Source organism: Trichosurus vulpecula, chromosome 7 (genome assembly GCF_011100635.1).
Source record: "Trichosurus vulpecula isolate mTriVul1 chromosome 7, mTriVul1.pri, whole genome shotgun sequence".
NCBI lineage: Eukaryota > Metazoa > Chordata > Mammalia > Diprotodontia > Phalangeridae > Trichosurus > Trichosurus vulpecula.
In genome coordinates, this window is record NC_050579.1 from 255,798,929 (window position 1) to 255,818,842 (window position 19,914).

The 19,914-nt window shown below is 37.4% G+C and overlaps 1 protein-coding gene and 1 pseudogene across 2 annotated transcripts in view; both read left to right on the top strand.

Annotated features, from left to right (window-relative positions):
• Positions 1–19,914, top strand: part of METRNL (meteorin like, glial cell differentiation regulator) — a 42,826-nt gene that overhangs the window by 11,697 nt on the left and 11,215 nt on the right. For both annotated transcript variants that reach the window (XM_036767427.1, XM_036767428.1), the window contains exon 3: positions 13,899–13,958. In XM_036767427.1, the coding sequence (XP_036623322.1) occupies positions 13,899–13,958 (60 nt within the window). The remainder of the gene's footprint in view (positions 1–13,898; positions 13,959–19,914) is intronic.
• On the top strand, positions 8,120–8,583 carry LOC118856430 (annotated as a pseudogene).

Consider the following 19,914-nt stretch of genomic DNA (forward strand, 5'->3'; position numbering starts at 1 on the left):
GGATTTGATAGCTAAGAGGTTATTAGCAATTTTAGAGAGAGTAATTTTGGTGAAATGATAAGGTCAGATGAAAGGCCCTGCTTTACTATTCCTCTTCCCTCTGAAGGGTGGATATTAGACAGGAAACGTGCACTGCCAGAGATGGAAATCGAACCTGCACAGTAGGAGGAAGAAGTCCCATTCCCCACCAACTTTTCTCTTCCCTCAAATGACAGGTGCCTGAGAGTCAAAGGCTAGTTCCCTTTGTACCAGAGATTTTCCAACTCCTTCTTAGGTGATTGGGCTGGCAGCAGGATGTGAAAGTTGCCTTGTGTTGGCATAGATGGAAGTTGTTACTTTGGGGAAAGGAGAAGTCATTTGGGGCAGATAGAAGACACCCAGTCCAGCCCCTTGCTTCCTTCCCTCAGGAGAAACACTATGCTCATCAGGAGACGAAAGGCATAAGGTATGGAATCAGAGGAACTCTTGGCCCCTTTTCTCATCAACACAAAGTGACAGTCGAAGTCATGAAAATGATTGAAGTCTCTAAGGAAAGACTAAATGAAGCTTAGTTGGCTTAGGACCGAACCAGGGGAATATCCAATATCCCTATTAAGCCACAGGCATCTGAGAAGGAAACAGAAGAACCAGGATTAATGCATTTTCACAGAAGCCAAGTTTGGAAAGTATTTCAAAGAGAAGTGGTGATCAATAACTTCAGATTCAAGGGGGTCAGTAATAACGAGGACAGAAGAAAAGATCTGAATTTATCACTATGGAAGTCTGTAGCGATCTTATAAGGAAATAATCTTATAGTGGTAGGGACCCAAGGTAAACTGAAGGTCATTATAGGATCATGAATTTTGAGCTGGAAGAGACTTTAGAGGCAATAAAGTCCAACATTCTGATTTTGTAGCTGAGGAAATGGAGGCTGAAAGATTGTGACTTGTCCAGAGCCACATAGTAAGTGCCTGAGGTGATCTGAACTCTGGTCTTCCTGACTCAACCCTCTATGCCTAGTTAACTCTATAAAGTAAGTGTTGGATAAAGATGATTAGAGGAAGTTACAGTTACTGTGACAGTTAAAAGAAACAGAAATAGGACAGAAGGAGCAGAGAAAATGAAAATTCTTTTCAAGATAGGGAAGTCTTTGTTTCTTGGAATGCAAGAGGGGAGAGAGTGGTGTAAGAGAGTTTCACAATGCTGGAGAAGAAGCAGAATGTAGGGAAAAAAGTGGTGAAATCACTTAGGATTGAAATGAATACTCCCTTTGGGGCACATAGCAATGGCAGTGATTTTACGTAACTGATACAGATGGGATACATAAACTTCAAGCAAAGAAAAGTGGATTGAATTTATCAATTGAGTGATCTTGCATTGGCACAGGGAAGAGGTCACTATGTTTCTGTGGGTGTAAACATTCATGGAAGAAGGATAAAGGGCCATAGGGGATATAGGTTTCTGTCGAGGGTAAAGGGTAGGAAAAAGATGAGAAATAGATTGAGGATAAGGTGTGGTTGCCTCCAATGGGTAAAGAGTGGTAAGGATTGTGTGGAAGAGGTGAATACTCTGGTATAAGAGCTTGGGTGGGATTAGCAAGTGTGCTCAGAGTAGTGGGTATGAGGCACACTTATTTAGTGTGCTAAGTGTGTGACCTTGTATAAAACCGTAAGTCTCTCTATTAAAAGGCCCTACATTGAATTCTCCAAGAGAGCAATTTCATTTAAATTAATATCTCTTATAAGCCTGAAAAAATATTATGGGGTATGTATACATTCCTAGGAAAAGGTGTTTGAAGATTTGAGGATTGGAAGTCATGGAGCAGCCAGGACAGGAGGCCTGAAGAAAATTGTGTACAAAGGGACATTGCATTTGATTCTATGGTATTTTCGTTTTTCTAATTCAGGTATTTTAAGAGATGAGGAAAAAGTGATTTTTCATGGAAGGTTCTAACATAGGATTTGATGAAAATCAATAATTTCCTATTCATTCATTTATTTTATTCTCTAGACTATCCCCGTACTTGAAATTCACTTCCTCTTTATCATAGAGTCCCTCATTTCCTTTGAGATACAGTTCAAGTATCATTTTCTTCATGAAGCCTTTCCTCATCCTCTCAACTGTAGTGTCTCTTCTCTGAAACTGCTTTGACCCAAGTACCTTACATTTAATCTGTACATATTATATATGTACATGTTGTCTCCCCAATAGAATGAAATCTTCTTGAAAGCAGGGATTTGTTTTTTTTGTGTTTGCATCCCCAGTACCTAGTAATTCTACAGTGCTTAACAAACATTTGCAAATTGACTGAGAATAGGTATTATGTTCTGATTCTCAGTTGCAGGAACAATCACAAGTAGGTTTCTCCTAAGTTGTGTCTTTGTTTCCTGGCAATATTATTGCTGTCCTTTCCTCTAAATTATTCTAATTTAGTAATTAAACATTCCTACATTTATAAAGTCCCAACAGACTTATTCATTGAGTTAAGGATGCTCCATGATCCCCAAAGAAGAGCAAATGTACACAGAAACAAGGGAAACAGGACAGAATACATTAACAATACATTCATGCTAGCCAGAGACCTAATTAAAAGATTCATAATTTTATGAATTTTCAGTCATGTTTTCCAGTTATGTCCAGATCTTGCTAATAATTCAGTAAGCCAAGTGGGATTTGGGGCTTAATTTGGTTCAATTCTTTATTCAAAAAATTTTAAAATTTTTTTTAACATTAATTTTTTAAAAATTTTGAGTTCCCGCGTCTCTCCCATCCTCCCACCTCTACCCCACCCATTGCAAAGGCAAACAATATGGTATCAATTATACATGTGAAGTCATGCAAAACATATTTCCATATTAGCCATGTTGTAAAAAACAAAAAGCAAGGACACGAAAGAAAGTGAAAAAATTATACTTCAGTTTGCACTCAGAATTCATCAGTCCTTTCTCTAGAGGTGTATAGCAGTTTTCATCATGAGTCCTTTGGAATTTTCTTGGTCATTTAGTTCTGTATATAGTTTACTTTATTCCACTGATCCACCACTCTATTTCTTAGCCAATACCAGATTGTTTTGACAGTTACCACTTTGCAGTATAGTGAGAGATCTGATTATGCTCAATCGCCTTCCTTCACATTTTTTTTTCATTAATTAACTTGATATTCTTGACCTTTTGTTCTTCTAGGTAAATTTCATTATTATTTTTTCTATCTCTGTAAAATAATTTTGGTAGTTTGGTATAGCACTAAATAAGTAAATTAGCTTAGGCAGAATTTTTATTTTTATTCTTTTGGCTCGGCCTATTCATGAGCAATTAATATTGCTCTATTTGTTTAGATCTGTCTTTATTTGTGTGAAAAGAGTTTTGTAATTGTGTTCATATAGTTTGTTTTGGCAGGCAGACTTCCAAATGTTTTCTATTGTCTCCAGTTAATTTAAATAGAATTTCTCTTTCTAGCTCTTCTTGCTGGGTTTTGTTGGTAATATGTAGAAATGCTGATGATTTATATAGCTTTATTTTATTTCCTGCCACACTGCTAAAGTTGTTAATTGTTGCAACTTGTTTTTTAGTTGATTCTCTAGGGTTCTTCAATTTCCTTTTCTTGTCTCATTGCTATAGCTAGCATTTCTAATACCACATTGAATAATAGTGATGATAATGTACATACTATTGGGAAGATTTCTAGTTCATCCTTATTACCAATAATGCTTGCACTTGGTTTTAGATAGATACTCCTTATTTTAAGAAAAACTCCATTTGCTTTCCAGTGTTTTTAATAGGAATGGGTATTACATTTTGTCAAAAGCTTTTTCTGTATCTAATGATATAATAATATCATTTTTGTTGTTGATATGGTCAGTTATGCTTATAATATTTCTAATATCGAACCACCGCTTCATTCCTGGTACAAATCTTACCTGGTCATAGTGGTATATTGCTGTAATCTTCTCGCAAGTTATTTTATTTAAAATTTTTGTATCAATATTCATTGGAGAAATCAATTCTTTGTTTTTGTTCTTCCTGATTTATGTATCAAAACCATATTTGTGTCATAAAAGGAATTTGCTAAGACTATCGATTTTTAAAAAGTTTATATAGTATTGGGATTAATTGTTCTTTACATTTTTGGTAGAATTTGCTTGTCATTTGTTTTTCCAATGAGATATTTCACATTTTTTTTCTTTTTTTTTCATTCTTTTGATTTTTTTGCCTCTTTAGGTATTCATTTTCATTTGTCTTGCTATATTTATTCATAGATATCTGAACTGTTTTGCCTGATCTGGAGGTCTTATTTCTTCTGCTTTTAATAGCTTCCATGTTGGTTTATCTGCTTATGCTCAAGATTAGACGAGTTTTCTTCTTCCTGAGTTCTTTGCTAATTTCAGCTCCCCCACCAGTTATATTCCCCTTTCATTCACTTTCTGACTCTCTCCACTTTGATGACCATTTTCGTATGGGCTAGATCTCAAAGAATCTCAGCCTTTCCCTGTGCTGAACAATTCATGCTTAGCCAACCTTGATCTGTGCCTCTAGTAACTTCTGGATGAACAGAACTTACCCTAGCTAGATGTTGGACAGTTTTCCTCAGGCTTAGTGGGATGCCACATAGCTGGCCACACGTGGCCTCCTCCAGTTTCTGGTTTCTCAATTCTCTAGCTGAATTGCACAGAGTGCTGGCATGCTGCTATTATAGCTTCAACAAATTTCTACTGTTTGAAGTTTGGATATTGGAGGCACATTGGAGGAGGGAAGAGGGTCAAGGTGTCAAGTTGAGTTCAGGACAAGTGTGGACGTGAGTCCTTCTCCTGTTCCCTCCATTCTTCTGTTCTCTGACTGAGCACAGAGTGATACTACTCTCTGCTGCTGTTGCACTCCTTGCTGCGGTAGTAGCTTGAGCAAATTTCTGCTATTTGGATCTCCAAAGCACTGGGCAAGTGGAGGTGAGGTTTGGCTCTGTCTCAAGCTTTTTAGTCGGATGGTGGGATTGTTATGGTGGGTGTTGGGTGAAGGAGTCCCAAGTAAGCATTTGAGAAATTAGGGATTAGCCTTCTTTGTTCATAGTTCATTATTTTTTTAACCTTGTTTGGGTTCTTGATGGCCTAGGTAATGGAAAGAGCTGAAGTTCCTTTGTCTCTGGTACATAATTCCTATTTTGGAGAGGTTTGAGAGGTTTTGAGGATCAAAAAAAGCATTTAGTTCTCTATCTTGTTAGTATCATGACCCTTAAGTCCAAAATAACATAGCATTTTCTTTAATTATGAATTTTTAAAAAGCAGACTGGAGTGATAGAGGAAATAGTGCAGGGAAATGTCTGAGTGGTATGAAATGTAGAAGAAAGAAAAAAGGTGTCTCAGTGAATAGTCTCAGTTTTTTTTTTTCAGTGAAATAGGAGGCAAAGCCCCCAGCTGAGAGAGTGAGCCCAAGGGAGTGAGGTGGAAGGCTTGAGAAGAGACGAGAAGGTCTAGGATAGCTGTTTTGGAGAGTTGGTTAGCAAATCATTTGGAGAATAGAATATTTACTTTGCTGAGTGAGGACCCAGTTTAGATTCAATAAAAATTTGCAGCGAGCCCAGTCAGCTTGTTTTGGGGATTTACAGGAGTTTCATTTAGCAGCATGTGAATGGGTACAAAGGAAGTGAATGGTGCCAGTAATCTAAAGTTAGGGCTTGGGAAAGTGTGATCTGTAATGTCACAAATGAAGGGTAGAGACAGTGAAACAACTTGCCCAAGATTACCCAGCTGTTTAGTGGCAAATACAAGATTACAATTCAACTTCTCTGATGCCTCGTCTAGCATTCTCTCCACTGCTATGTCGTTTCACCCTCATAGTACTGTTGCTTACTCTGTTCTACAGCCTGGGAATATTTTGATAACCTCTTTATTGGTTTTCCTGCTTCTGAACTTTTCTATCAGTCCTGCAGACTGAAGCCAGATTCATCTTCCTAGAATGTCCTTTTCAGAAGGCGAATCCCTGCTTAAGAACTTTTGCTCTTTTCATATAAAGCAGTTAATGGAATTGATCATATTCTCAAAGCCTGGGGCATTTCATAATCTTTATTCACATATTTTTCATTATCTTAGCAATTTAAAAATTACATTTTATTTTCACCTCTGCATTATTTTCTTCCCCCTGCCCTCCAATAGCTGAGAAAGTAAAAACAAACAAAGTCCTGTTATAAATAAATTCCCCCAGTGTCCATGTCCATATAAAAGTATCAGTACTGAGTCCATCACTTCTGTATCAGAAGGCAGATAGCATGTTCCACCTTGAGTCCTCTGGAATTGTGGTTGTTCATTGTGTTGAGCAGAGTTTCTAAGTCTTTCAAAATTGTTTGTCATGACAGTATTGATGTAATTGTATGAATTGTTCTCCTGGTTCTACACACTTCACTCTGCAACAGTATAGTCTTCCCAGTTTTATCTGAAACTATCCCCCTTCAACATTTCTCATAGAATAGTACCATTCAAACACATTCATGTTTCATTACTTGTTCAGCTCTTCCCCAGATGGACATATCCTAGTTTTAAACTTTTTGTCACTTGTCAGCTGCAAATATTTTTTTCAGTAAGGGTCGTTTTCCTCATTCTTTGACTTTTTTTGGGTATAGACCTAGTAGTGATGTCTCTGAGTAAAAAAATATGCACAGTTTAGTAGCTTTGGGGGAAATAGTTCCAAATTCTTTTTCCAGAATATTTGGACCATTTCACAACTCCACCGATAGTGTAATAATACGCTTGTTTTCCCACAATCCTTCCAGAGTTTGTCATTTTCTTTTCTCTTATTTTCTTTCTTTTGGTCAGCTCTTCCAGTATGAGAGGTATAAGGTCAAACCTCAAACTTATTTTCACTTGCGTTCTTCCACTTATTAGTGATTTCAAGCATTTTTTTCCTATATGGTTAAGGTTTTTTTTTTAATGTGGCTCAGATTTTTTCCTCTAAAAATATTTATTCATATCTGTTGTAGATGTGGCTTAAAAGCCACAGGTTTGTCCAGTGGTATGTCTAACCTGCACCAAAGTTCAGGTTCGATACTAAGATGAAATGAAACACTGAACAAAAGAGATATACTTTGCCCTAACACACAGCAAGGACATGCAACAAATTCACATAAGAAGAATACAGTGGCACTTAGCTTCTCTTGATATTGCGCACCCTCCCCCCCACTCCCTAAAACATCTCCATCTGGAAATGTGTCTGGCAGTCATTAGAATATAGTGACTCATGCAGTCTCTGACACCAAGTCCGGGAGGCCCTGAACCTATGCGTCTTGGGCCTTTTATGGTGAGGAAACTGAATCAGAGAAGTTGAGGCCAAACAGGTTTTGTGAGAGGAGAAAGCTTCACCAGAGAAACTGCTAGAGAACCTAGGGCAGAAGGAAGTTGTTTGGAGAGAAGGCTGTGTCAGGATAAGGGGAGCTGAGTCAGGAAACTGCCCTCCTATGACAGTGTCCTCTGACTTAACATTTGAGGAATGGCTCATATTCTTATAAATTAGAATTATTTCCTTCTTTATTTTAGAAATGAAACATTTATCAGAGAAACTTATTACAAATATTTTCCCCCAGGTACTTGCTTCTCTTTTAATTTTATTGGTTTTGTTTGTGCAAAAACTTTTCAATTTTATTAGCAGTCAGAACTCTGTTTTACCTTCTGCTATTTTCCCTTTTTCCTGTTTGGTCATGGGCTCTTTCCCTGTCCATAAATCTAGCAGATAATTTCTTTCTTGCTCCTCTAATTTGTTTATGATGTCACCCTTGGTGGTTTGATGTTTTGTTGATTTAATATGCTCATTCCTTCTATGTATTGTTTATCTAATCAGTTCCACTCTGATCAGCTTCCCTATTTCTTAGCCAATACCAAATTGTTTTAATGATTATTGCTTTGTAGAATAGTTTGAGAACATGTACTGCTAGGTCCCCTTCTCTTCCACTTTTTAAAAATATGGAATGTTTCATCAATTTTTGTGTCATCCTTGCACAGGAGTTTTGCTAGTTGTTATAATTTTTAGTATATATATGTATATATATATACTGCCAAAGCAAACATCATTCTATTACCTTTATAAGGTAATAGAGTAAGGTATTACTTTTTGATAAGTAATTATTTCCTGATTGTTACCCATATGAAATTCATTATGTGTGTTTTGTTCCTAGTATCACCTTTGATCACCCTGTGGTAGAAAGATTTTTTCTTTGACATTCACATGCTAGTTTCTAGACCAGAATAATGGGCAGAGTCAATGGCTATAGTAGGAGCAGATCAATATATATGCTTTTCATGTGGAAGCTATAGAGAATCCTGGAGCACTGATTAAAGGCATTCTGGAGAATGAGATGAAGGTTGGTCTTGCCATCAAATCTGGCATTACAGTTGTCACCACGGGCCAATCAAATAAAGATGGCCTTAGTTATGAGTCTGGAAGGGAGAAGGTCATGGAAGACATGATGACAAAGGTTCATTGGTTGAGAACCAATTCCCTCGCTAGTTATTGAGATGGATGATAGAGTAGGTCCTGAACATGTGCTAATATGATTGTGTTTGGTAATGCTATCATGAGTAGTAAAGACCCTATAGCTGTCATTAATTTCCTTAGAAATGGTTATTAAGTAGATGCTCAGAAACATTCTCTTAATAGATGAGATTTCAGGGTGGCTTTATTCCTAGTACCAACTCCTCATAATACCAACTTATTCTGCCTCTTTTTCACCTAATGCTCAAGAATCATGCTGCTGCTGTTGAGGCAGTGCCACTGTCTGTCCTGAGCAATTATTTTTCATTTCCTTGACTTCAATAGATGTGCAGATATTCTGAGAATAGAAATAGGTACATAAATAATAGCTATTAGACTTTTAAGAGTTGGGAATTATACTTTTGTGTGGCAAGAAATTTAAAAATAAGGAATATACTAGTAAACTACTATATTAATTTGAATATAGGGCACTCTCCTAAAATGAGATCTCTTTGAAAAGAAAATATATATAGTTAAGCACTTTAAAAAAAAACCACAATTGGGTTTTGTGCAAGTTTTATTATGTGGGGAGAGAAGAGGAACAGAATAGGTCTGAACCTGTGATTTTATGGATATAAGGAACTCCTATGTGTGCTGCCTCTACCAATAAAGGTCACACCATCTCTGCAAGTTATAGTCTTAGAAAAAGCACTAAAGCACTGAGAGATTGTGTGGCTTGCCTAGCATTGCGTTGCCACTATGTATTAGAGGTAAAACTTGAACCCATTTGGCCCTCGATCCATTTTGGCTGCTTGATTTGGGAGGAAAATGTAACTTATACTCCAGGTGAGTATACTAGGTATAAGGCTAAGGATTTTTAATTCATTAAATCTCAATTTTAAAATATTATTAACTCCATGCTTAGGGAAAGACCTTATTTGATAGACTCTTGGAAGGAATGACCAGGAAGGCTAACAACTATTTCTATGTATGATTCCACCACTAGTGTGTTGCATTTTTACTCCTTTTTTTATATAATCAGACTAGTTTTGAGCCTATGCAAAATTGAATATTACAGGGCAGAGAAAATGACTGTCAACCATTTCTTCCATGACTTTTCAAGTTTCTCCATTCAAAAAGCTGAGATGACTCTCAGAATGGCTAGTTGACATTGTATACTAATAGCTAGTAGAGCAAAGTTCTGGAGAATGTTAGGAAAAGGAAACACTGGAAATCTTAATCTTGGGCAGTTTCTTGTTTGTGTCTGCTTAGTTCAGGCCAAGTCAGCCACACCCTTATGAAACCTCTTTCTCCACCTGTTTAGATCTTCAATCATCATTTTATGGGGCTGATGACTTTCCTTCTCTTGCCTTTGTTTGCCATTATGGAATACTGAAATCTGTTTGAAGGTTATGCAACCTCTCATTAGACTCAGTGAATTATTAAAGATAATTTTAAAAAGACAGTATTTATTTTGTGAGTCAACCCAGGTTGTGTTGGTGACTGCTTATATAGAACCCTCAGTGCTGTTTTCTGAAATATAGTTTTCGAATGGTCTACGACTATTCCTGGGTAAACTGGGATTATAGTTTGTTGTTTGATTGAGGGAGGGAAGGAAGCATTATATTAATGATTTACTGTAGTAGAGTAGACATCAAGCCCCCCACAGAAGAAATACTCAGTGTCTTGGAGGAGATTTGACTAGTGCCCCTAACTTTCATAATCTTTAGGGCAATGGACAGAGTACTTTATGAAACCTCCAATAGTCTTATACTTATTAGTTCCAACACTAGGCTAGTTAGAGATTTTTGAGCTCTGTGGGAATCCAGTAAAATGTTGCCTTTTATTAGGATGCTTAATTGGACAGTGTTGAAGTTGAAAGCAATCAAATAATTTGCTCGTATTTTGTGTTTTTCCTTTTCCTGTTAACTTAATAGAAGTCAATGAGTAAGCAAAACTAACCAGTGAGTCATGGCAAACTTGCTGATGTTCCACCCAGTAAGTCTGACTATTAGGCAATATACTTTACTTGCTGAACTAAGGCCACCTCCCTAACAGGAAATTCAGGTTGCATCATGTTAGATCATTGCTTTTCATCAGATCTTTGTTCCCCTACATTAAGAAATCACTTTAAAAAACCCACTTACACACAAAGCAAAACATAAACTTCCTTCTTTTCTTCTCCCCTTCTATTCCTATAGCCCCAAATTAAGAAGGGAAGTTGGATATTTTTTGATTTGTCAGGCCTGTGAGGATGGACCTGGTAAGCTAGATAGTGGAATGCCTACTGTTCACAAAAATGTAAGCATTTTAAATGAAACATGACAAAACTGCCAATGAGTTCATTATTCTATAATCACTTGGAAGCACTGGATTTGAGAATATAGGATACCCTTAAATGAGATCTGTTTGAGGAGAGAACGGATGGTCAAGAAGGAAAAAAAGCCTTGGAAAGAAAATTGAACTATTCCAGGTATTGAAGAGAAAAATAAGAAATGTGTATAGATTAAGTGCCCTACCGGGGACTCTGACTCATATTTGTCTCCACTATTGATCTGGGATTTACCAATCAATGATAGTTCTCTGTTTACCAGAGAACATTCTAGAATCAGAAGTGGGAGTCTAACTTTTAGCCCTGGCAGTGCTCTTTATTCCATACATCTGTTGTTGCAAAGATGGTTATATAGAGCATTTATCAAGTGCTTTATATGTGCAAGATACCATGCCAAGTGCTGGTGATACAAACACAGGCTCACAAGATGGTCCCTACCTTCAAGGAGCTTACACTCTAATGGGGAAAAACAACATATGTTAAAGCCAGAAAGGAATGGGGTGGGAGAAAAGGTGGCAAGTAAATAGAGGTAATGAATATATGATCTTGACAATGCTATAGACCAGAGGTGTCAAATACACAGTCCACAACACTCTCAAATTTGGCCTGAACCAGATTAAAATGTAATTGAGAAATATTTAACAAAATCAATAAAAATAGGTAATATTACATTTTAAAACTAAGTCAATATGTATCCCACAGACATCCTTATGTATGGAATAATGTCTCTGTGAAAATTAATATTGAATTTATATTTGATTTTACTTTGTAAGTGATTGTATTCTATGTAATAGACCTGAAGTCTCTTCTCTGCCTTTGAGTGAGGAAGCTCATATGTACAAAAGTTCAGTTTCCCTCTCTCTGAAATTAGATATGAAAGCTTAAGCTTTCCCACGTTGACTGTTGGTTAAAGAAAAACTCTGTTCTCAGTACTCTCGCAAAACATCATCTCAGCATAGGTTTGTGTATTATCCTGGAGAAGCTGGACCCTTTCCCATCTTTAGCAATTAAAAGGTGGTCTTATCCTCCAGTTGCCAATGAGCTTACATACCTGGGTCTCTATCAGTGACCTCAGGATGGAGCTGGGACTCAAAATTTACAAAAGAGAGAGCTGGTTTTCATCCCATGTGGGGATATGCCTACTTTCTTTAATGTAACCAATTATGGTCCCTCACCCCCATGATGCTGGCTGTTCTTTGTTCTATGCTCATAAAAATGAGATGCTTCAATTCGTTGGCATAAAAAAGGCAAGCCACTGACCCCTTTATTAATAGGTTCAGTGCCCTATTAATTAACTTGTCTTGCTTGGAGAATTGCCTCAGTTTACCCTTTAGTTACATTTCACATGTGACAGCATCCCCCATTTCTATTTGAGTTTGACACCACTGCTGTAGTCAATAGCATATGTGGATTTCAGTAAGCATTTAACAAAAATCTTATATTTTAGACAAGATGTGATATGTGCTCTAGATGGCAATATAGTTTGATGGGCTCAGAATTTGTTGAATGATTAAATCAAAAGAGTAGTCCCTGAGTACATGTCAACTTGGATAAGGGTCTGTAGTGAAGTATCTCAGGCATCTACACCTATGTTGTCTGGCCTTGTGTTTCAACAATCCAGCTAGCAGCTGCTGTTGGGGGCACAGTGCAGGGTGTAAAACCAACAACAACCAGGTTCTTTTGATCTGCTTTACTAAGGAAAACAACGTTAAGGGGTTAACAATCTTACTTTAATCCAACATACAAATATCATTCACTTAGTTCAGGGGAAAAATCCAGCACCCTGAGCTTCAGAGCAAGTACAAACAAATTACAAGCAGACCAAATACAATTCATAGTTACCAAAAAGCATCAACATCTGAGTTCAGCTGGAGGGCTTGTAATTAGAGCTGCCCAGAGTCTCCACATCAGCGCACTGCCAAGAGTGAGAGCCCTGAGCAAATAGCTCTGTCTTCCCTTTTAATGCAGTTTCAGACATCATCAAATGTCATCTGAGGAACCAGAACTTAGGCTCCTTCGATTGGCTCTGGTGTTAGCACCTCCCTTCACTGGTCCCACATGGAGCCCCACCTTAGTTACTAATTCACACCCATTAGCACCTAATAGGGGTTTGGACTTGGGGCTTAGCACCTAGTAAGGCTCAATCAAAGACACTTCATTAATCATTTTAAAACAGTAAGAAAGTTCCAACTTAATTGACATTACGCCTTGTGATATCTAATAATTTTTTTAGTAATTTGGATGAAGTCATAGCAGCGCTTGTCAGTTTCAGATGACAGGAAGTTGGGAAGGATATCTAAGATGTTAAATGACAAGACTCAGCTCCAAAAAAAAACCTTGACAGGCTAAAATATTGGGCCTAGCTTAAATCACAGTTAAAATTTAATAGTGGTAAATGTAAAATCTTATACCTGGGTTCAAAAAGTTTAGATTGGGAAGGCATGTTTACACAGCAGCTCTTGATCTGGGGATTAAATGTCTTGCTTAATATGAATTAACATTGCATCCAAAAAAAGCTAAAATTGTCTCAGACCATATTACGAGGAGCAGTGTTCGTAAAGATCCTAAGTGATCTTTATAAAGTTCTTAAATTATACTACTCTGCCCTGATCAGAGCCCACTTGAGATGCCATATTTTTAGCAGGATATTGATGGCCTGTAGTATTTGTTTCACTTCCATATTTGGACTCTATTCTGGGTGGACGAAGTTGCCAAAAGTTGTGTCTCTGGTTAAATGGGGCTCTTGTACTTGTCATGGCTGTATTAGGCTTCCCACTGGGCCTTGACATCCTTTACAACATATTCCTTTGAACTATCTTTGATATTCTGTTAGAGATATAGGGCCAGAAAAACTGTTGTTTTTCTGCAACTTTGTTGACTGCTCCTGATCTTCAAAGTATTCACTTGGACTTAATTTCTACAATCTGTTCAGCTATGAATATTAATATAAAAACATTGAGGGGAGTTAGCAGTGTTGCTGGTTGTTCTAAAGGTAATTGGGAGAAAACCAGGGAGGATCTGTATACTATGCTGTCTTTAAGACTCTTCTTTCCCTTTCCAATCCCTTGGCACAGAACCAACACCTTTAGATGATTTAAAATTGCTTATCTTGGGTTTATTTAATTTATTTTCTTCTGCAGTTCCATGTCGCCCTTGCAGTGATACAGAAGTCCTCTTAGCTGTTTGCACTAGTGACTTTGGTAAGTAAACACTGACTTTACTAGTGTTTGTGAAATATCATTAGCATTGCTTCTACCTCTTCAGGGCACTTATTGACTTATCCAGATAACCCAGATGCTTATAATACCATGTAACAGAACTAGGATTGAAATTTTGAGGCTTCAAGGGCACTGAGAGGCAGCATGATGTGGTGCTTAGAGGGCTGGTCTTGGGGGCAGGATGACCCGGGTTTACCTCTGACATATACTAAGTAACCCTCAAGAAATTTAACCTCTTACAGCCTCCAACAACTATCTAAGACTACAATGACCCAAAAGTTGCTCATCTGCATTCATGGAGTTTTCTCACTAGGGATTCCATGTTTGAATGAAATCACAGAATGAAATCTGGGTTAAAAAAAGCAGGAGGGACATCAAATGTAGCCATGGCCTCACTGGATTCAGGCTCATCTTATATAGTTCACGTTCAAGATTAGAATAAAACGAGAGGACTTCTGGGTCATGTGAGCAACCAGATGGTGAACTAGACATTTTCTCCAATCCTGACAATCTTCCATACCTCTACAAAACAGAAATTATGTGCCAAAGACCCAGAATCTAAAAGAAGGTAAAGAACTGCCTTTCACCCCCACCAAAAAAAAATCAGAAATGAGGATCACTTACCCAGAGCTCACTCAGGACCTCTCTCCTACCTTTCCACACTATTTGGCATGGAGTGCATGGAGAACCTGGCTCCAGGGTGTGGAAGTTTGCTCATGCCTTAACAGCCAGCTTGGCCACAACCATTCAGGAGCAAAAGCCTGCCAGGGAGTGCAACCTGGGCTTCAAAGTTCTGAATTGCCAGTACCGGAGCGAACAAACAGTCTCAGTACTGCCTGTGCTGGGCCAGAGAACTGAGGAACAGAGGGAGTAAGACAGAACACTGTGTATGGGTGGGATGGGGAAAGAGCACAGTATTCAGTGAGGCTCTGTTTTAGCCACCCAAAAGTAATTTGGGACAGAGACCTAGGCTGGTGAACTATGAAATGTCCATCGTTGGAGGAGACTGAGATGCTTTGAGATCCATCCCCTAAGGAAAACATAGAGGGAAGGGTGCCAGAAGGTGAGTGGTAGGAAAAATAAGGGGGGAAGATACCAAAGATTTCAGGAAGAAGAAAACACAGAGACCTTGAAGATTAAGCAAAATGATCCAGCACTTGATGAGACAGACGACTCAGTAGAATCTGAGAAGAACATGAGACTATAGCACACTATTTCTGAGTTGTTTAAAAGAGAAATAAGGATTGTGAGAGCAGAATTTATGTCCTACACAGCAAAAATAATAAATAGAGTAGAAAAACTAGAATCAGTAATGGTGAGTCTTACCAAAGAAACAAGAGAGTACAGTAGATTGGGAATACAAATACAGAGAAATGAAAGACAACCTAGAAGAATAGAAAAACAACATAACATTAAATGAAAATATATTCATTATACATGCAAAATATATTGATCTCAAAGAGAGGATGTACAGAGACATCCTAAGAATCATAGATCTCCCAGAAGAATATGATAGGACAAAAATCCTTAACAGCATGATGAAGGAAACAACAGAATAGAATTGCCCAGAGTCTTCTGAACATGGAAAATGAAATTCCAGTTAAAGGAATTCACCGATAACCTCCAGAAGAAAACAAACAAAAACAACCAAAATAAAAAACTAAGATCACTAACTCCAAGACACATAGTGGTTGATTGAACAATTCAATTCAGAAACAAGTTTTGCAGGACATCAGGAAAAAGACCTTCAAATACAAAAGAAAGGACATTTGAATAACACAAGACTGTTCTACACCCACTAGAAAACTTAGTAGGGAATGGAATAATGTTCTGGAGAGCAGTGGAGCTCGGCATGCAGCCTAAGGTGACCTATCCTACAAATCTGAGCTTAATCAAACAGGAAAAAGGTGGGCATTGAGTAATAGAGAAGAGTTTAAAACATGTTTAGAAAGAACACCAGAAGTGAAGACGTTATTTATTTCTCCAAACACCCCAAACAATAAAAATGTAGGAGGAGTGAATAAACACAGCAGCAAAAACATTAATAGCAACAGGGAAACCAATAAGAAACTTCTTTCTAAATGTATGCAAGATGATGGGGTGAAGGACAAAATCTGGTAGAGGTAACAGTGGAGAGGCAGGCTATATTATGGATAGAAACTAGTGACATCCTGGGGAATGCTGCTTTTTCAGGATATTACATGGGAAGGTACAGAAAAAGGAAAAGAGGAGAAGAGGGTAATAGAGATAAGTGAGTGATGTGGGTCAAATGAAGGGCTAGCAATAAGAGGAAGGTGATTTCTGTGTTCTCAGAAAAAGACTTCAGCAGGGTGGGTAAGGAGGAGGAAGGAAGGACTGCAATGGGAGGGGAAAGGAAAGAGGCATAAATGCTTCTAAGAGTGAAGAGACATGGTTGGTAAAGGGACATGAGGACCTGCACTGGCTAAAGCATGGGGGATTCAGTGCCTGAAAAGTCTACGTGCAGTGGGCAGGGGGGAGTTGGAACCTATGGGGGGATTTGGCACCTGGAGGACTAAGAGAGCATAGACACAGGGAGATTTCCAGGCAAACGTAGGAGAAAAAAAGATCAACAACAAAGGCTATAGATCAGTGACATTAGGGGTTTGGTGGGAGAGGAGCCCTACTATGTGCCCTCTGTAGCAACTCTTATAATTAATATTGTTCTGGAAATGAGACACGGTGGAAGAGAAGAATCCATGGGGCAAGCCTTACCAGACAGTGGCAGAAAGAGCCTAGAATGGATACCTTGGAGAAAAGAGAGATGACATATTATAGGGATCATGAAATAGAGAATTAGGGTCCAGAGTAAACAGAAAGAGAAGATCGAGAGTGAGAGAAATCCTTATTGGAAAGAAGCACAAAAAATGAACTTTAAAAACTAATGAACACGACTAGCTAAAGGGGAGCAGAAGGGGGGATATCAAACAAGAAGAGGGGATCAGAGGTGTCGGCGGGGGGGGGAGAGCCCAGTGGAATAGGAGAGCCAGGAATAGGAATAATCTCAAAAAAAGATTAAAGGAACTAAAGGAACATAATGCTGTGTTTACAGCAGAAGAATTTATAGCAGAAGTGCATTGTGGATAAGGAGGTTAAGTGGTTGAATGTGAAAAAAATGTATAAAATTTGCCTGATAGGAGTTTGGTATCCAAGATATATGAAATATATGCTTATATGTATACACATATATGACTACTAGCCATTCCCCAATAAATAAATAGTCCAAGAATACAAATAATTCTCAAAAGAACTTCCAGATATTCACAAACACATGAAAAAATGCTCTAAATTGCCAATAATAAAGATAAGTGCAAATAAAAAAACCCTGAGGTTTAACCACAAAATAAGAAAGAAATTAAGGAGATGAATAGAGATTTAGAAATGATTTTGATATGGTTGACCTCTGGAGAAAATCGAACGAGGATAGAAAGGAATATACCTTTTTTTTTTTTTTTGCTGTTATTAGCACTATTTTATTTTATTTAAAATTTATTTACCGTATTTAGTTTTCAGCATTGATTTTCACAAAAGTTTGAATTACAAATTTTTTCCCCGTTTCTACCCTGCCCCCACTCCAAGATGGTGTATATTCTGGTTGCCCCATTCCCCAGTCAGCCCTCCCATCTGTCACCCCACTTGCCTCCCATCCCCCTTTCCCTTCTTCTCTTGTAGGGCAAGATAAATTTCTACACCCCATTGCCTGTGTATCTTATTTCCTAGTTGCATGAAAAAACTATTTTTGTTGTTGTTGTTGTTTTTGAACATCTGTTTTTAAAACTTTGAGTTCCAAATTCTCTCCCCTCTTCCCTCCCCACCCACCCTCTCTAAGAAGGCAAGCAATTCAACATAGGCCACATGCGTATCATTATGTAAAACCCTTCCACAATACTCATGTTGTGAAAGATTAACTATGTTTTGCTCCTTCCTAACCTATCCCCCTTTATCCAGTTTTCTCCCTTGACCCTGTCCCTTTTCGAAAGTGTTTGTTTCTGATTACCTCCTCCCCCTGTCTGCCCTCCCTTCTATCATCCCCCCTTTTTATCTTCTTCCTTCTTCTTTCCTGTGGGGTAAGATACCCAATTAAGTGTGTATGGTATTCCCTCCTCAGGTCAAATCCGATGAGAGCAAGATTTACTCATTCCGCCTCACCTGCCCCCTCTTCCCTTCCTACAGAACCACTTTTTCTTGCCACTTTTATGCGAGATAATTTACCCCATTCTATCTCTCCCTTTCTCCCTCTCTCAATATATTCCTCTCTTATCCCTTAAATTGATTTTATTTTTTTAGATATCCCTTCGTATTCAACTCACCCTGTGCCCTTTGTGTGTGTATATGTATATGTATATGTATGTATACATGCACACATACATATATATATATGCATATTCCTTTCAGCTACTATGATATTGAGGTCTCATGAATCATACCCATCATCTTTCTATGTAGGAATGTAAACAAAACAATTCAACTTTAGTAAGTCCCTTATTTCTGGTTTTCTTTCTTGTTTACCTTTTCATGCTTCTCTTGATTCTTGTGTTTGAAAGTCAAATTTTCTATTCAGCTCTGGCCTTTTCACTGAGAAAGCTTGAAAGTCCTCTATTTTATTGAAAATCCATATTTTGCCTTGGATATACCTTTTTCTTAGTGGTACATGGCACCCTACACAAAAATTGACCATGTATTAGGGCATAAAAACCTCACAATCCAAAGCAGAAAGGCAGAAATATTAAATGCATCCCTTCCAGATCATGATGCAATAAAAATTACATGTAATAAAGGGCCATGGAATGATAGACTAAAAATTAATTGGAAACTAAATAATCTAATTCTAAAGAATGAATGAGTCAAACAACAAGTCATAGAAACAATCAATAACTTCATCCAAGAGAATGACAATTATGAGACAACATACCAAAACTTATGGAATGCAGCAAAAGCTGTTCTTAGGGAAGTTTTATATCTCTACATGCTTACCTGAATAAAATAGAGAAAGAAGAGATCAATGAATTGGGCATGCAACTAAAAAAGCTAGAAAAAGGACAAATTAAAAATCTCCAACTAAATACCAAATTAGAAATTCTGAAACCTAAAGGAGAGTGTAATAAAATTGAAACTAAGAAAACTATTGAACTAATAAAACTAAGACCTGATTTTATGAAAAAACCAGTAAAGTAGACAAACCTTTGGTTAATTTGATTAAAAAAAAGAAAGAAGAAAACCAAGTTACCAGCATGAAAAACAGAAAGGGTGAATTCACCACCAATGAAGAGGAAATCAAAACAATAATTAGGAGCTATTTTGCACAACTGCATGCCAATAAATATGACAATCTAAATTGCCCAGATTAACGGAAAAGGAAATAAGATACTTATGCTCATTTCAGAAAAAGAAATTGAACAAGTCATCAATGCACTCCCTAAGAAAAAATCGCCAGGGCCACATGGATTTACAAGTGAATTCTCTCGAGCATTTAAAGAACAAATAATTCCAGTACTATATAAACTATTTGGGAAAATAGGCAAAGAAGTCTTACCAAATTCTTTCTATGACACAAATATGGTGCTAAACTGGGAAGAGAAAAAAAATTATAGACCAATTTCCCTAATGTGTATAGATGCAAAAATTTTAAATAAAATATTAGCAAAAAGTTTATGGCAACTTATCTTGAGGATAATACACTATGACTAAGTATGATTCATACCAGGAATGCAGGGCTGGTTCAATATTAGGAAAACTATCAACATAATTGGCCATATCAATAACAAAAATAACAGAAATCATATGATTATCTCAATAGATGCAGAAAAGCATTTGACAAAATACAACAGCCATTGGTATTAAAAACACCAAAGAACATAGGAATAAATGGAGTCTTCCTTAAAATGAAGATAGCATCTATCTAAAACCATCAGCAAGCAGT